Raw genomic sequence first — 16,382 nt, forward strand, 5'->3', positions numbered from 1 at the left:
TTAGCTGACAATTGCGCAGACGTGCGACGCTGTACCCAAATACAATGGATTTTTTTTTTCTCACAAATAGAGCTTTCTGTTGGTGGTATTTGATCACCTCTGCGATTTTTACATTTTGTGCAATAAACAAAAAAAGGGCGACAATTCTGAAAAAAAAAAAAAAAAAGTTTTTTACTTTCCGCTATATAACATTCACAATAAAAAAAAATCTAATTTTTTATCAGTTTAGGCCAATTTGTATTCTGCTACATACTTTTGGTATAAAAAAAAAAGCGTATTTTAATTGGTGTGCGCATAAGTTATCACATCTACAAACTACGGGATAGATTTTTGGACTTTTTATTGTTTTTATTAGTAATGGCGGCGATCAGCGATTTTTTAGCGGGACTGCGATTTTGCGGAGGACAAATCTGACCCTAAAGCCCCGTACACACGTACCGATCGTCGGCCGAACGATCGGCCGTCTTTTGTCCAGGGCTGTCCTGTCTGTTGAAAACTGCAAAAGACTGCACACAAATTTTGTCGGCCAACAACAGCTGACTGCAGAAGTGATGTCATGTGATGGTTAACTTTCCTTGTCTTTTTTCTTTTCTGAGCATGCCCAGTCTTGCAAATCTGCTGATTGTCGGCCGAAATCTGTACTGACTGGCGAACAATCGGCCGTTCTGGTGTTGGCCAACAAAAATTTTAAAGCATGCACATCAGATTCTATTCGGCCGAAAGTGCGCTGTCGGAAGCATCATACTAACAAGCCGAAAATCGGCCGATCTGTCGTCGGCCGACAATCGGTACATGTGTACGGGGCATAAGTGACACTTTTTGGGGACCAGTGACATTAATACAGTAAAATAATATGCACTGTTACTATATAAATGACACTGGCAGGGAAGGGGTTAATACAGGGGGTGATCAAGGGATTAAATGTAAGCCTAAGTGCCGGTTCACACTTATTGCGATGTGGGAAGGCTGCGAATTTGCAGCGTGTTCCCGCATCGCAAACGCACCCCTGGCAGTTCACACTGCCATATGCGATACGCTGGGGGTGTCAATGTAATCTTAACGACACCCCCAGTTTGATCGCATATCGCAGTGCGATCTTGCAGTTCGCACAGGATCGGATCGCACAAGTGTGAACCGCTGTGCGATCCGATCCTGATACGGCTGCAAAAAAGGGTCCTGTGCATCTTTGCTGCGGCTGCGGTGCGAATTTCAGCCATACAAAGTGTATGGCTAAACTCGCACCGCACAGCCGACCGCATGTAATGAAGGAGCAGTGCGCTCCGACATTACATGCGATCGCCGCAGCCGCATCAGTGTGAAACGGCACTAAATGTGCTTGCTAACTGGGGGTGGGGGGTGCTCTGTGACAGGCACACAGAAATCGGTGTTCCAGCTTAGCTGATACACACGATCTCAGTGTGCCTGTCTGACAGGAGAGCCGCCTGCTTTGTTTGTTGATCTTTTTTTGTTTATAGTGCAAAAAAATAAAAATCGCACAGGTGATCAAATACCAGCAAAAGAAATCTCTATTTGTGGGGAAGAAAAGGACATCCATTTTATTTGTGTACAGCGTTGCATGACCGCGCAATTGTCAGTTAAAGTAACGCAGTGCCGAATTGCAAAATATGGCCTGGTCATTAAGGGGGTAAAACCTTCCGGGGCTGAAGTGGTTAATATGACATAAAAATCCCAGGGCAAATCCTTCTGGTCCAGAAGGGGTTAAGCATAAATAAACAGTAGAAGAAAACACTGCGCTGTCAATAACATGGAAGCTTCCAGCACTACAATGGACATGTAATTGTCCAAAAATCGCAAAGAATAAAAGTGCAGCGCTTAATTATTATGCAGTCAAAGAATTGTGCATAAAACGGTGAAAATCAATTAATAGATTTAAATCCCAATAATGAAACCAAAGTTCATAACGTGACATGAAAAAAAAAATGCTAAAAAACCAAAACGTGAAGCTGTAGTGTTCAAACATCCAAAGTTGTCAGTGAGAAGGGACGCAACATGGAAAGGTAAATATGGACCCAAGGACCTTATAGCAGCAAATGGGTCAATCAAGCCAAGTAATCCTAATGGGATAAAGGGGTCCCACTTGCGAGGGAGGGTTGATCAGAGTATATCAATATATTCCTGGACTGGGATGGCTTTGTCTCCTGACAGCACACCGATATGTGGAAATAAGCCAAAGGGCACATACATTGTGTAAAACTGCTAAAATGAGAATCAAAAACCCTTACAGACATCCATAGGTAGCCAGCATGTAGAAAACAGAGTGATTACAGGTGGAAAATTAAGGCTCTGACGCGTTTCGTCATATATGACATTCATAGGGTTTTGCCAGGCAATAAAGCCCCGTACACACGCAACGATTATCGGCCGGCCGATCGTCCGTCTTTTGTCCAGAGTTGTGTTTTGTTGGTTGGAATGTGCCTAGACTGCACACGAATTTTCTCGCCCAACAAAATTCTACTTCAGAAGAGACGTCATGTGTTGGTTTGCTTTCTTTGTGTTCTTTCTTCACTGAGCAAGACCAGACTTGCTCATCAGATTTTTCCCTGTCGAAATCTGTACTGACTGCACGAAAATCGGACATGTTGACGGCCAACAAAAATTTTATAGCCTGACGCGTTTCGTTATATATGACATTCATAGGGTTTTGCCAGGCAATAAAGACCCGTACACACGCAACGATTATCGGCCGGCCGATCGTCCGTCTTTTGTCTAGAGTTTTGTTTTGTTGGTTGGAATGTGCCTAGACTGCACACAAATTTTCTCGCCCAACAAAATTCTACTTCAGAAGTGATGTCATGTGTTGGTTTGCTTTCTTTGTGTTCTTTCTTCACTGAGCATGCCCAGTCTTGCTCATCAGATTTTTCCCTGTCGAAATCTGTACTGACTGCACGAAAATCGGACGTTATGTTGAAGGCCAACAAAAATTTTATAGCCTGCACACCAGATTTTTTTCGGCCGAAAAGTCGGAGTTGGTTGTCGGAAGCATCATACTAACAAGCCGAAAATCGGCAGATCGGTCATCGGACGAAAATTCCCTGCCAATTTTCGACGCGTGTGTACGGGGCTTTAGTCACTACAGCTTGACGCGTTTCGTCACATAGGACATTCATAGGGTTTTGCCAGGCAATAAGTCACTACAGCTTCACGTTTGGTTTTTCAGCATTTTTTTCATGTCACGTTATGAACTTTGGATTCACCATTGGGATTTAAATGTATTAATTGGTCTTTACGCATATACCAGTTTACAGTGTATTTTCCATTTGATTTCTATTAGGGGCGCACCAATCCAACTTTTCTAGTCCCGATACCGATACCTGGCATTGTGTATCTGCCGATACCGATCTGGATTGTGTATCTGCCGATACCGATCCGGAACTACACACACAGCATGCGGCTGCAGTACAGAGCAAAGCCTCTGCTTCATGTGTATGGCTCCTCCATTCACAGGCCGAGTGCACCTGATATCACTCCGCCTGTGAGCCGGACCTATACAGGAAGTAGCGGCTCCGTGCAAGTGACGGCTGAGCCGGGACTCGGCAAAACCGGATCGGCCTGTGGATCGGGTAATTTTACCGATCCCCCGATCCAGCTATTTTGGCAGTATCGGCGCCGATATCTGATCCCAATATCGGATCGGTGCATCCCTAATTTCTATGGACCGAATTTTACAGCAGCTGGGGCTCCTGGATGTCGCATAAACACGAGCATTTTATGTGGTTCGCCCATACACATGCAAATATGTCCGAGTGCATGCGCCCTTCTACACCAGCCTCATGGTTATTTCAGTAATACCATACCAAGAAAAGTTGCCTCACCACTTCCTGGTCTAGCCGAGTGACCATCTCTTCCAACTTCTGGTGTCCTTTCTTCAGATCTTCTTCTGTGCGTTTTAATGCGTTAAGCTCCGCCTGTGCGCGATCCATCTCTTCCTTCATCCGCCATCTTAACTTGTCGCTAACGGCTGAAATGAGGGAGGCCCGGATGGTGTCCTCACCTATGGTGCCATCCCTGGCTGGACCTGTAGGAAGGTAGAAATAGGGCTCAAAGGGGGAACTAAAATCTCTCATACAACTATTTTTAATCCTTAGTAAATAGATCGGAACGTTTATTACAATTACTGTTTTGTTTTTTTGTTTTTTACATTTCTTTAGTGTCTTCCTGGTCTTGGCCTAGGCCAAAATGATGTCATACATCCCAGGAGTCTTCATGGGAGGAGGGGCTTTCTCCTGCCTGCATGCCTGAGCTAAGGTCAAGTGGAATCCAGGAAGTAAATGCTACATGAATCATCTGCTTACCCGCTTAAGGACCACCCCACGTACATTTACTGCGGCAGGGCGGCCTTTAACCACTTGCCGACTGCCGCACGACTATTTACGTCGGCAGTCAGCCCCTCACAGGCAGAGTAACGTAGGGCTACGTCGCTAGCCTGTGAGGGTTTTGGGAGCGAGCGCGCGCCGCCGGAGGCGCGCTCCGGCTCCCACGCGGTCACGGACCCCCCCGCGCATGTGCCTGGCGGACCCGATGTCCGCCGGGCACTCGCGATCGTCCGTGACAGCGGGAGAAAGGCAGGTGCTGATGTAAACAAAGCCGCCTGTCAGTTCTCCCCTGTGTAAGAATGATGATCAAACGGTTCTACTATGTAGGACCGTTGATCATTGTTCTTACACATCAAGCCATAGCCAATCACAGTTAGAAGCACGCCCCTACGACACACTTAACCCCTCCTTCTCCAATACAGTTAACTCCTTCCCTGCCAGTGTCATTTTTACAGTAACAGTGCATATATATAGCACTGATTACTGTAGTAATGTCACTGGTACCCCCAAAAGTGTCAAAAATGTCAGTCAAGGGTCCGATCTGTCCGCCTCAATGTCGCAGTCCCCCCAAAAAAATTGCAGATCGCCGCCATTACGCGCTAAAAAAAAAAAACAACAAAAATGACAAAAATCTTTCCCTTTGTTAGTAAACGCAATAATTTTTGCGCAAAACAATCAAAATACGCTTTTTGCGATTTTTTTTACCAAACATATGGTAAAAAAAAATTGGCCTAAAATGTTAAAAAATTTAGATTTTTACATTTTTTTGGGGGGGAATTTCATATAAAAAAAAATGTGAAAAATATTGTTATTTTTGCAAAATTGACGCTCTTTTTTATTTATAGCGCATGATCAAAAAAAAAAATTAAAAAAAAAAAAAATCGCACAGGTGATCAAATACCACCAAAAGAAAGCTCTGTTTGTGGGAAAAAAAGGACGCCAAATTCGTTTAGGTACGGCGTCGCACGACCGCGCAATTGTCCATTAAAGTCACGCAGTCCCGAATCGCAAAATAGGCCCTGGTCAGGAAGGGGGTAAAATCTTCCGGGGCTTAAGTGGTCAAGCGCAAAATCACGTACCTATACGTCATCATCTACTTTGGCTCTGGGGTGCTATGACTGGACACAACAGGAGCCAATCAGAGGGTCCGGCAGACACAATGTCCCCCGGGAACCCGGCAATCGTTCACAGAGTGGCAGAACGGCGATCTACCTATGTATACAGGGCAGACCACCGTTCTGCCAGAGAGGAAAATGGAGATCTCGTGTTTCTGCTGAGCAGAAGCACAAATCTCTGTTTTTCTTTAGTCAAAGCACCTCCACCACACAGTTAGAAAGCAATCATAAGGAACACAATTAACCCTGGCGTTAACACCTTCCCTGCCAGTGTCATTTATACAGTAACAGTGCATTTTTTTTTTAGCACTGATCACTGTATTGGTGTCACTGGTCCCTAAAAAGTGTCACTTAGTGTCAGATTTGTCTGCCGCAATGTCGCAGTCCTGCTAAAAATCGCTGATTGCCGCCATTACTAGTGAAAAAGTATTTTTAAAAAGTCACTAAATCTATCCCATAGTTTGTAGACGCTATAAATTTTGCACAAAACCAATCAATATACGTATATTGGGATTTCTTTTTTTTACCAAAAATATGTAGCAGAATACAAATTGGCCTAAAATTATAAAGAAATTAGATTTTTTTAATTTTTTTATTGGATGTGTTTTATAGTAGAATATAACTTTTTTTTCAGAATTGTTGCTTTTTTTTTTTGTTTATAGTGCAAAAAATAAAAACGCAGAGGTGATCAAATACCACCAAAAGAAAGCTCTATTTGTGAAAAAAAAGGAATTCAATTTTTTTTGGGTACAGCGTCGCACGACTGCGCAATTGTCAGCTAAAGAAACGCAGTGCCGAATCGCAAAAAACTGGCCTGGTCATCAAGGGGGCAGAACTGGTTAATTGAACAAGCTGAAGTTAGAAGCTGATTGGCTCTCATGTACAGCTGCACCAGATTCTGAGTGCACCAATTGCTGATTGCCCCCATTACTAGTAAAAATATAAAAAAATAAATAAAAAGTCACTAAATCTATCCCATAGTTTGTAGACGCTATAAATTTTGCGCAAAACCAATCAATATACACATATTGGGATTTTTTTTTTTTTTTTACTAAAAATATGTAGCAAAATACAAAATTGGCCTAAATTTATGAAGAAATACGATTTTTTTAATTTTTTTTATTGGATGAGTTTTATAGCAGAAAGTAAAAAATATTGTTTTTTTCTTTTTCAAAATTGTCGCTCTTTTTTGTTTATATCTCAAAAAATAAAACTGCAGAGGTGATCAAATACCATCAAAAGAAAGCTTTATTTGTGGGGGGAAAAAAAAAGGAAATCTATTTTATTTGTGTACAGCGTCGCACGACTGCGCAATTGTCAGTTAAAGCAACGCAGTGCCACATCACAAAAAATGGCCTGGTCAGCAAGGGGGGTAAAACCTTCTGGGGCTGAAGTGGTTACTCAAGATGGCCACGACCAAAAATGCTAGGGGGGTGTTTTTCAAAGTGAGTTCTCCATAAAATAAAGAATGGAGACATGGATGGATGGATGGACGGATGGGGGGAGTTTGCTTTGAATATTAGGAATGAATTACAGTGGAACCTCACTCTCCCAATCAACATTGATTATTTGTAATCCTCATGCTGCTAACATTAGTAAATAGATAGGAAAGTATATCATATTTAATGGTTTTAAACTTCAGTTACTTCCTGGTTTCCTGCCTAGGCAAATGATGTCATACATCCCAGCATCCTTCAGGAAGGGAGGAGAGGAGGAGGGGTTTTCTCAGCCAAGTACAATCTCCTGCCTGTATACTTGAGCTAAGGGCAGGAAGTAAATGCTACATGAATCATTTGCCCTTAATCAAGATGGCCACGGCCAGAAATGCTAGGGGGCAGGTAGTGAAGCTGTTTCACTTACCTGTTCCAGAGGCGCCTTCATTTTAAAAATGGCGCCGCCCGGTGCCGACACGTCATTGCGCATGCGCCGCCGCCGCTCGTATACTTTCGGCTATTCCTGGCCTCTCCCGAGCGGCGCCGCCGCTCGGGAGAGGCCGGGAATAGCCGAAATTACACGAGCGGCGGCGCGTGCGCGGTGACATGTATGCGACGGGCGGCGCCATTTTTAAAGCTTAACCCCGTCAGAGCGGACAGGGAATTTTTTTTTTTTCCTTGACTCGAGTATAAGCCGAGGGGGACGTTTTCAGCACAAAAAAAAATGTGCTGAAAAACTCGGCTTATACTCGAGTATATACGGTATATAACATTCCCAATAAAAAATGTAAAAAAAATAATTTTTTCATTCCCTTAGGCCAATTTGTATTCTGCTACATATTTTTGGTAAAAAAAATCCCAATAAGCGACTTTTGATTAGTTTGTGCAAAGTTATCATGTCTACAAACTAGGGGGACGATTGTCATTATTATTTATTTTTTTTTTTTACTAGTAATGGCGGCGATCTGCGATTTTTAGCGGGACTGCGACATTGCGGCGGACAGATCGGACCCCCAACTCAGTGGTCCTCAACCCTGATCCTCAGGGCACACTAACAGGCCAGGTTTGCAAGATAACTGAAATACATCCCAGGTGATATAATTTGCTGCTCAGGCTATTGCAGTGCTCTAGTCTGCATCTCCCCCAAGGTAATACTTAAAATCTGGCCTGTTAGTGTGCCCCGAGGACCGGAGTTGAGGACCACTGCCCTAACTGACATTTTTGACACTTTTGGGGGGGACCAGTGACATTACTACAGTAATCAGTGCTAGCAATATGCACTGTTAATGTAATAATGACACTGGCAGAGAAGGGGTTAACCCAGGGGCGATCAAAAGGTTAAATGTGAGCCTAGGGGGGTGTTTTCTAACTGTGAGGGGGATGGGCTTGTGAAATCAACACAGAGACCTGTGTTCCTAAATAGGAGGATCACAGGCGCTCCATGTTGATAGCTGAGAGAACAACGTCTGCCGTGTTTACAACAGCAGACTGCCATTCTCTCTTCACAGGGAGTGATCCAGGGTGCCCAGTGGCCAGAGAGCGATCCAGGGTGCCCAGTGGCCAGAGAGCGATCCAGGGTGCCCAGTGGCCAGGGAGCGATCCAGGGTGCCCGGTGGCCAGAGAGCGATCCATGGTGCCCGATGGCCAGAGAGCGATCCAGGGTGCCTGGTGGCCAGAGAGCGATCCAGGGTGCCTGGTGGCCAGAGAGCGATCCAGGGTGCCTGGTGGCCAGAGAGCGATCCAGGGTGCCCGGTGGCCAGAGAGCGATCCAGGGTGCCCGGTGGCCAGAGAGCGATCCAGGGTGCCCGGTGGCCAGAGAGCGATCCAGGGTGCCCGGTGGCCAGAGAGCGATCCAGGGTGCCCGGTGGCCAGAGAGCGATCCAGGGTGCCCGGTGGCCAGAGAGCGATCCAGGGTGCCCAGTGGCCAGAGAGCGATCCGGGGTGCCCGTCGGCAATCGCGGCCGCCAGCCCCGTGGATCAGCTTCCCCGCTGCGGAGTGGGCGTGCGTGCCCCCAGGATTCGGGGGCGTACAGGTACAGGTAGTATACCAGTGGACACACACAGAGCGTGGCTCGGGAGTGAGACCGCATGAGTGCCGCCATAGCAAGTGGCTTACTATAGGGGCACCCACCAAGGGCACGAAGCCAGGGGTGCTGCTGGGGGACCGATACAATGAGGATCTGGGCTTCTATGTGCAAAACCATTACACAGAGCGGGTAAGTAGGATATGTTTGTTATTTTAAAAACAAGATTTACAATCACTTTAAATGGAATCTCACAGAGGAGAGAAATGGAAAAGCGCAGACGGATGTGTAATACAATCTTTCTAATCTCTGATAAGAGAGAGAGAGGTGTGTTTTATAACCGGGTGTAAATATTAATAATTATACCAGCCACAGAAGCATTTCCATCATAAACAAATCACTGTGTCTGAATATTACGAAATGTAATCAATAATTGTGCGCACACAAAGGTCTCCGGAGCCACGTGAAGATAGCACAGCTACATGCTTGCAGCACGTGGAGGGTGGATGGCAGGAGGGTTACATCACACTATATATATATATATATATATATACGTTCAGAAAAGCAGGCCATACACTAGGCCGAAGGTTTCTCAGAATACAATGATCACTATAGCCGCCAGCAGCGATCAAACAACAAAAACCAACAAGCAGCGGAGCATTTCATTTATATTATTATACTTCATTAGGTGTTTTTGGCTTTTATAATAAAGCGGCATTTGGTTGATCCGTCAATGTTTTGGGTAGTGCCAAAAAACGTAATGTTACTCTAACACTGAACATATAAATAGGTTATAGGGGGGAACTATTGAAGGTCTAGGTTATAGTACAGCTGTGGGTCTCGGTGACCCCTAACATTTGCTTCTTGTATTTTTAGCCGTGGGATCTCTGCTGAACAAAATCCTAACCTTTCCGTCCCCAGAGTCCTGTTACAGCAAGACGTCTCAGAAGGAGAACCGAGTACAACACAGAGCTATGAATGGAAGAGAGCGAGGCTGGACATCACAAGACTCCGGATTACTGGTTACCACCATTCACCCCTCCCCATAGTAAACATAAAACCCACTAATGGAATATTTGTATTACAGGCAAAAATGTTACATAAAAGTCCCTAAAGTGGTTGTAAACCTCAGACATGAAATATGAATAGAGCACATCCCTCTCTAGTGTGTACTTGTCTCAGTCAAGAGCTTGAGGTGTCATTTCTGTCTGCTGCTTCGTAAAAAAGGTGGCGGGGGGGAGCGCCAGTTGATTGAGCTCTGTTCCTGTGTGCTATGCGAAGGGGGGGGTGTCCCTTCCCTCCAATAAGCTCTGCAGAGTGTAATTTCAGCTCTCCACCCCTTTTTCTGACAGCCCAGACAAGCTTTATATATTCTGGACCTTGAACAGATGTAGAGGAGACTACAGATAAACAGGTACAACTTATGTAGGAGGATTTGTTTCAGCTCTGTGATCACCTGAGGCCGGTCACTTCACTGGGTGTATAGAAGGGTTACAAAAACTTTAAATCTTTATGGTAGAAAATTCCAAGTCTCCTCCCCCCCCTCCCCATGGGTCCAAAACAGCATTATCATTGGTGGCTGGCTTCTTCCTTCTCTGCTGGCCCACCGATGATATATGTGACTGATCTAGCACATACACTGTATGAGACCTGGCACAGTCTGCCAAGTATTACAAGTGTTACAGGGAGCAAAAACTACACAACACAAGCACTGTGCTGTAGAACATGCATTATTAGAGCCGGTCCACACTACTGCGACTTGTCAGCCTGACAAGTCTCGCTCCCTCGCGGTCCATTGACCGCTACAGGACCCATTCTAATAGGAGCGACACAAGTCGCCCCGACTTAGAAAAAGGGTCCTGTGCTACTTCGGGGCGACCTCGGAGCAACTTGCATAGACTTCCATTATGTAAAGTCCCTGCAAGTCGCTCCGAAGTCGTGGTGCATAGTAATGCACAAGTTGCCCCCGAAGTAGTAAGGAGTCGTGTCGCCTCAGTGTGAACCGGCTCAGGATCAAATGTTTTTTTTTTTCGGGTAACAACCACTTTAAAGTTTCTCCAGAGCCTGAGCCGACTAAGTGACAACAGCTGACAGCAGAGACTTTAGCTCGCTGTCAGCTAAATATGGGTTACAAGAGTGCAGAACTAAATGAACTCCTGTGACCCCCAGGAGAAGCAAGGGTAATAGAGCTTTGGCCCTACTTCTCCTTTAACAAGACCTTAGAGAGGAGATCTCCCTGGAAAGCACTGGTTACAGGATTAATAAGCCTTCAGCATCCTCTAGCCCATAGGGATCATCAGCATTAATCTATTAACTCCCAGGAGCCAACTTCACAGGTTAATTAGCATGATCAGCCATTCAGGAAATGCATCCAGTAATCGGCCTCAAGGGTCCCGAATACTGATTCCATCTATAAATACCTCCCCGAATCCTGCTAGAAAGCAACATGAGCGTATAATCTTATTAATGAGGGTCAATATCAAAGGTGAGCAGATACCTCTTAGGGGACAGTGGACGTTATCCACCTGCACACACATTATCCGTTATTTTGATGAAGATTTTGGACTATTTGGAATAATCAGGGACTTTGCACAGGAGTTTTTCTTTCACGCATAATGTTCTTTAGCACTGAGCAGATGTTAAATGTTTGATGATTTTGAATTTGTTTTACGTTATGCTCGGCACGCATTCACATATATTTTGCAGAATAATTTTATCACATTGTGCTTGAAGCTTTATTTGGACTGATTCGCAAAATTTTCCTGTACACAATTTAGCAGGAAGAATCACCCCCAGGCTCTGTACTGCAGTGTAGTCACTGGTTTGAGTAAAGCAATTCAGGGGCGCCCTCTGGTGGGAGAAATATTGCAGCAGATGTGACTGCTTAAAGCGGTAGTATACCGATTTTTGTGACTTTTACCTACAGGTAAGCCTATAATAAGGTTTACCTGTAGGTACAATTAATATCTCCTAAACCTGCACGGTTTAGGAGATATTTGCCCTGCATGCAGCCACTGACATCTGCAGCGCAGAGCTGCTTGCCGGTGTCCTGGCGAAAACTCCAACCTGCCAAAATCTCCAACCACGTTATTTCCGGTGAGTGTACACCAGGAATAATTGGAGATTTGGAGCACTTGGGTGTTTTCACAGAACACCGGCAGCCTATACAGCCGAGTACATGGTATAATTAATGCAGATTCTTACTCCACCCGGTAGTTGTCGACGCCTAGGAGGCAGCCATGTTTTTGGTTACTAGCGGACGGTGTAAGAATCTGCACTAATTATACCATGTACTCGGGTGTATAGGCTGCCGGTGTTCTGTGAAAACACCAAGTGCTCCAAATCTCCAATTATTCCTGGTGTACACTCACCGGAAATAACGTGGTTGGAGATTTCGGCAGGTTGGAGTTTTCGGCAGTACACCGGATCTTGCTGGAAAGTGAAACTCCCTCGCGCATGCGCGGGAGTGATGTCATCGTGGGCTCCGGCCACTCACAGCGCCGGAGCCGCCGAACCCAGAAGAGACACAGAGGGAGCATGTCACCAGGGGGTCTGTGTCGGGGCTTCGTTTTAAGGTAAGTATTTCATAATGAGCTAGTATGCGATGCACACAAACTCATTATCCCTTTGTCTTGCAGGGTTCTTTTTTTTTTTTTTCAGTATACAGCCGCTTTAACATAAAGAAGATCGACATCTACTTAGCTTTATATAGAGCAGGGGTCTCCAAACTTTCGAAACCAAGGGCCAGTTTACTGTCCTTTCGATTTTAGGGGGGCTGCACTGTGGCCAGGAGGAATAGAAAATTCCCCAGTGGAAGTGGACAATACCTCAGGCTTGGTGGTCAGTGGAAGTAAAAAACTTTATAAAGCACCTGTGGTCATTAGGAGGAGAAACAGTGCCCCACTGGTGGTGTCAGTGGGATGAATAGTGTCCCATCATTGGTGTCAGTGGGAGGAATAGTACCCCAATGTTGAGGTCAGTGGGAGGAATAGTGCCCCATCGTTGGTGTCAGTGGGAGGAATAGCGCCCCATTGCTGGGGTCAGTGGGAGGAATAGCGCCCCATTGTTGGGGTCAGTGGAGGAATAGTGCCCCATCGTTGGGGGTCAGAGGAGGAATAGCGCCCCATTGTTGGGGTCAGTGGAGGAATAGTGCCCCATTGTTGGGGGTCAGAGGAGGAATAGCGCCCCATTGTTGGGGTCAGTGGAGGAATAGTGCCCCATTGTTGGGGTCAGTGGAGGAATAGTGCCCCATTGTTTGGGGTCAGAGGAGGAATAGTGCCCCATCGTTGGGGGTCAGAGGAGGAATAGCGCCCCATTGTTGGGGTCAGTGGAGGAATAGTGCCCCATTGTTGGGGGTCAGAGGAGGAATAGTGCCCCATTGTTGGGGTCAGTGGAGGAATAGTGCCCCATTGTTGGGGGTCAGAGGAGGAATAGTGCCCCGTTGTTGGGGTCAGTGGGAGGAATAGTGCCTCGCTGCTGGTGTCAGTGGGGGGAATAGTGCCTCGCTGCTGGTGTCAGTGGGGGGGAATAGTGCCTCGCTGCTGGTGTCAGTGGGGGGGAATAGTGCCTCGCTGCTGGTGTCAGTGGGGGGAATAGTGCCTCGCTGCTGGTGTCAGTGGGGGGAATAGTGCCTCGCTGCTGGTGTCAGTGGGGGGAATAGTGCCTCGCTGCTGGTGTCAGTGGGGGGAATAGTGCCTCGCTGCTGGTGTCAGGGGGGGAATAGTGCCTCGCTGCTGATGTCAGGGGGATAATGCCCCATTGCTGGGGTCAGTGGGGGGAACAGCCCCCCATTGTTGGGGTCAGTGAGAGGAATAATGCCTCACTGCTGGTGTCATTGGGAGGAATAATACCCCACTGCTGGTGTCAGTAGAAGGAATGCTGCCCCATCATCAGTTTAAGTGAAAGGAATGATGCCCCATCATTTTTTGTATTAGTGGGAAGGAATAATGGGTGGAATAGAGCCCCATTGCTGTTGTCAGTGGGCGGAATGGTTACGCATTGTTGGTGTCTGTGGAAGGAACAGTGCTTCATCGTTGGTGTCAATGGGAAGGGTAGTGCCTTATATCAGATGGAGGAGCATGGGGTCGCATCTTGCCCATGGGTCGCAGTTTGGAGACCAATGACGTTGAGCAATGAAAGCCAACCACAATAAAACCATAAGCATTAAAGCTGCACAACACATGATACTGAACCTCTCAATAATGGGAATAAACATGAACCTAAATTCAGACACAAACGGGCCCTTCGCATTGTATTTAGAGATTACCAATAGAAGGCCTAGAGAGGAGAGGAGAGGGCAAGAGAAATGGAGAATGCAAGAGAAGAGAGGGCAAGAGAAGAGAGGGCAAGAGAAGAGGTGGGCAAAAGAAAAGAAGAGAGGGCAAAAGAAAAGAAGAGAGGGCAAAAGAAGAAAGGGCAAGACAAGAAAAGAGAGGGCAAGACAAGAAAAGAGAGGGCAAGACAAAAGAAGAGAGGGCAAGACAAGAAAAGAGAGGGCAAGACAAGAAAAGAGAGGGCAAGACAAGAAAAGAGAGGGCAAGACAAGAAAAGAGAGGGCAAGACAAAAGAAGAGAGGGCAAGACAAAAGAAGAGAGGGCAAGACAAAAGAAGAGAGGGCAAGACAAAAGAAGAGAGGGCAAGACAAAAGAAGAGGGCAAGAAAAGATTTAAACTCTGCCTCCCCCCCCCCCTTTGAGGAAAACTATATGAACTCCTCCTACCTCTTCATGACACCATTACTAACTTTGCCCCCCAGTTGATGATGCCCCTACTAACTCCGCCCACCTATTGAGGAAAACTCTACTAACCACCCACCTCTTGATGACACCCCTATTACCTCCGCCCATCTGTTGATGATCTCACTACTACCTGCCCACCCACTAATGATGCCACTGCTAACTCCACTACTAACTCTGTCCACCCATTGATGACGGCACTAATAACTCTGCCCACCTAGTGAATATTTGCTCCGCCAAATAAAAATCTATATAAAACCTAATTAAAATTTCAGCTTTAAACAGCTGAATGCATTCTAGGTGCATCAAAACAAAAGGGGTAAGTTTATTTTCTATGAAAAAAATCAGACACAGCCTGAGTAGAAATGCCCATCACCTGCCAGCATGCTGCAGAGGACAACTCTTGTTATCTGTATGAAAGCAATGGTCTCTCTGTAGAAATATTACCAACTGATGAAAACACTGCCAGCTATGCCCACCTAGCGATGATGCCACTACTAACTCCGTCCACCCATTGATGTCATTAATAACTCCGTCCACCCAATAATGACGCCACTACTAACTCCGCCCACCTATGGGTGATGTCACTACTAACTCCGCACACCTATGGATGACCCCCACTACTAACTCCGCCCCCTTAGTGATGACGCCACTACTAACTCCGCTTACCTAGTGAGGACATCAATACTAACTCTACTACTAACTCTGCCCACCCACTGATGACATCACTACTAACTCTGCCCACCCACTGATGACATCATTACTAACTCTGCCCACCCATTGATGACATCACTACTAACTCTGCCCACCCACTGGTGACATCACTACTAACTCTGCTCACCCACTGATGACATCACTACTAACTCTGCCCACCCACTGATGACATCACTACTAACTCTGCCCACCCACTGATGACATCACTACTAACTCTGCCCACCCACTAATGACAACACTACTAACTCTGCCCACCCACTAATGACAACACTCTTAACTCTGCCCCCCTAGTCTGAATAGAAGCAGTGGTCTCTGTAGAGATATGAACTCTCCAGCCAGCACGGGGCATTACATTTGCAGAGCAATTTCAGTACAGGAGAGGAAGCTCTACAACTGTGCAAGACTGGTGAGATTTAAAGATTCCAACAATTTATTTTCTGGCAGCTTGGAGTAGCGGACCTAAAATCTCCTCAAGAAGGAAATCTGCAATTAAAAAGACACAACTTACCAGAGCTGGTGACCTGAGGGTGAGGTACAGGGGGCTGGGGAAACATTCCAGGGCCAGAATTTGGTGGGTATTGTCCGCCAGAGGGGTAGTAACCAGGATAGCCACTGCAAGCACAAAACAAACATTTGGCATAAGAGGTGAAGAAAAACTTTCTCTTTTAGTATTGAGTGGAGTAGGGAAGGCTTAGACCCTCTGTCAGGCTTTTATTGCGGTCGGTTTGGGGATATTCTCCCTAATTGGTATCACCAAGAGAAAAAGTGATGGGAATCCATTAATGTTAGAGTTGTCACCCAGTCTAAAAGCAGAAAAAAACCCAATGGGGGCTTTAACCAATACACTGAAGAAGACAACTTTTCTTATATGTCTGTCCTCCAAAGCCAAGTAAAAGGGCATGATGACATCACACCCTTAATGTCCATTTATCTCTTTCTGGACCCCCTAGAATCAGGTAGCCAGATCACACCTACACCTGTCCATACAGTACCTCCTGGTCACACCTATACCCGTCCATACAGTACTC

General features: G+C 46.0%; 1 protein-coding gene across 1 annotated transcript in view; it reads right to left on the reverse strand.

Moving 5' to 3' along the window:
• The window catches only part of TSG101 (tumor susceptibility 101), a 75,094-nt gene that overhangs the window by 6,217 nt on the left and 52,495 nt on the right, over positions 1 to 16,382 (reverse strand). Inside the window, exons 7-8 of the mRNA XM_082269991.1 lie at positions 15,863 to 15,966; positions 3,834 to 4,036 (exon numbers count right to left, since the gene is read on the reverse strand). Of these exons, the coding sequence (XP_082126117.1) occupies positions 3,834 to 4,036; positions 15,863 to 15,966 (307 nt within the window). The remainder of the gene's footprint in view (positions 1 to 3,833; positions 4,037 to 15,862; positions 15,967 to 16,382) is intronic.

The sequence above is a fragment of the Pelophylax lessonae genome (assembly GCF_965119305.1).
Source record: "Pelophylax lessonae genome assembly, chromosome: 10".
Lineage (NCBI taxonomy): Eukaryota > Metazoa > Chordata > Amphibia > Anura > Ranidae > Pelophylax > Pelophylax lessonae.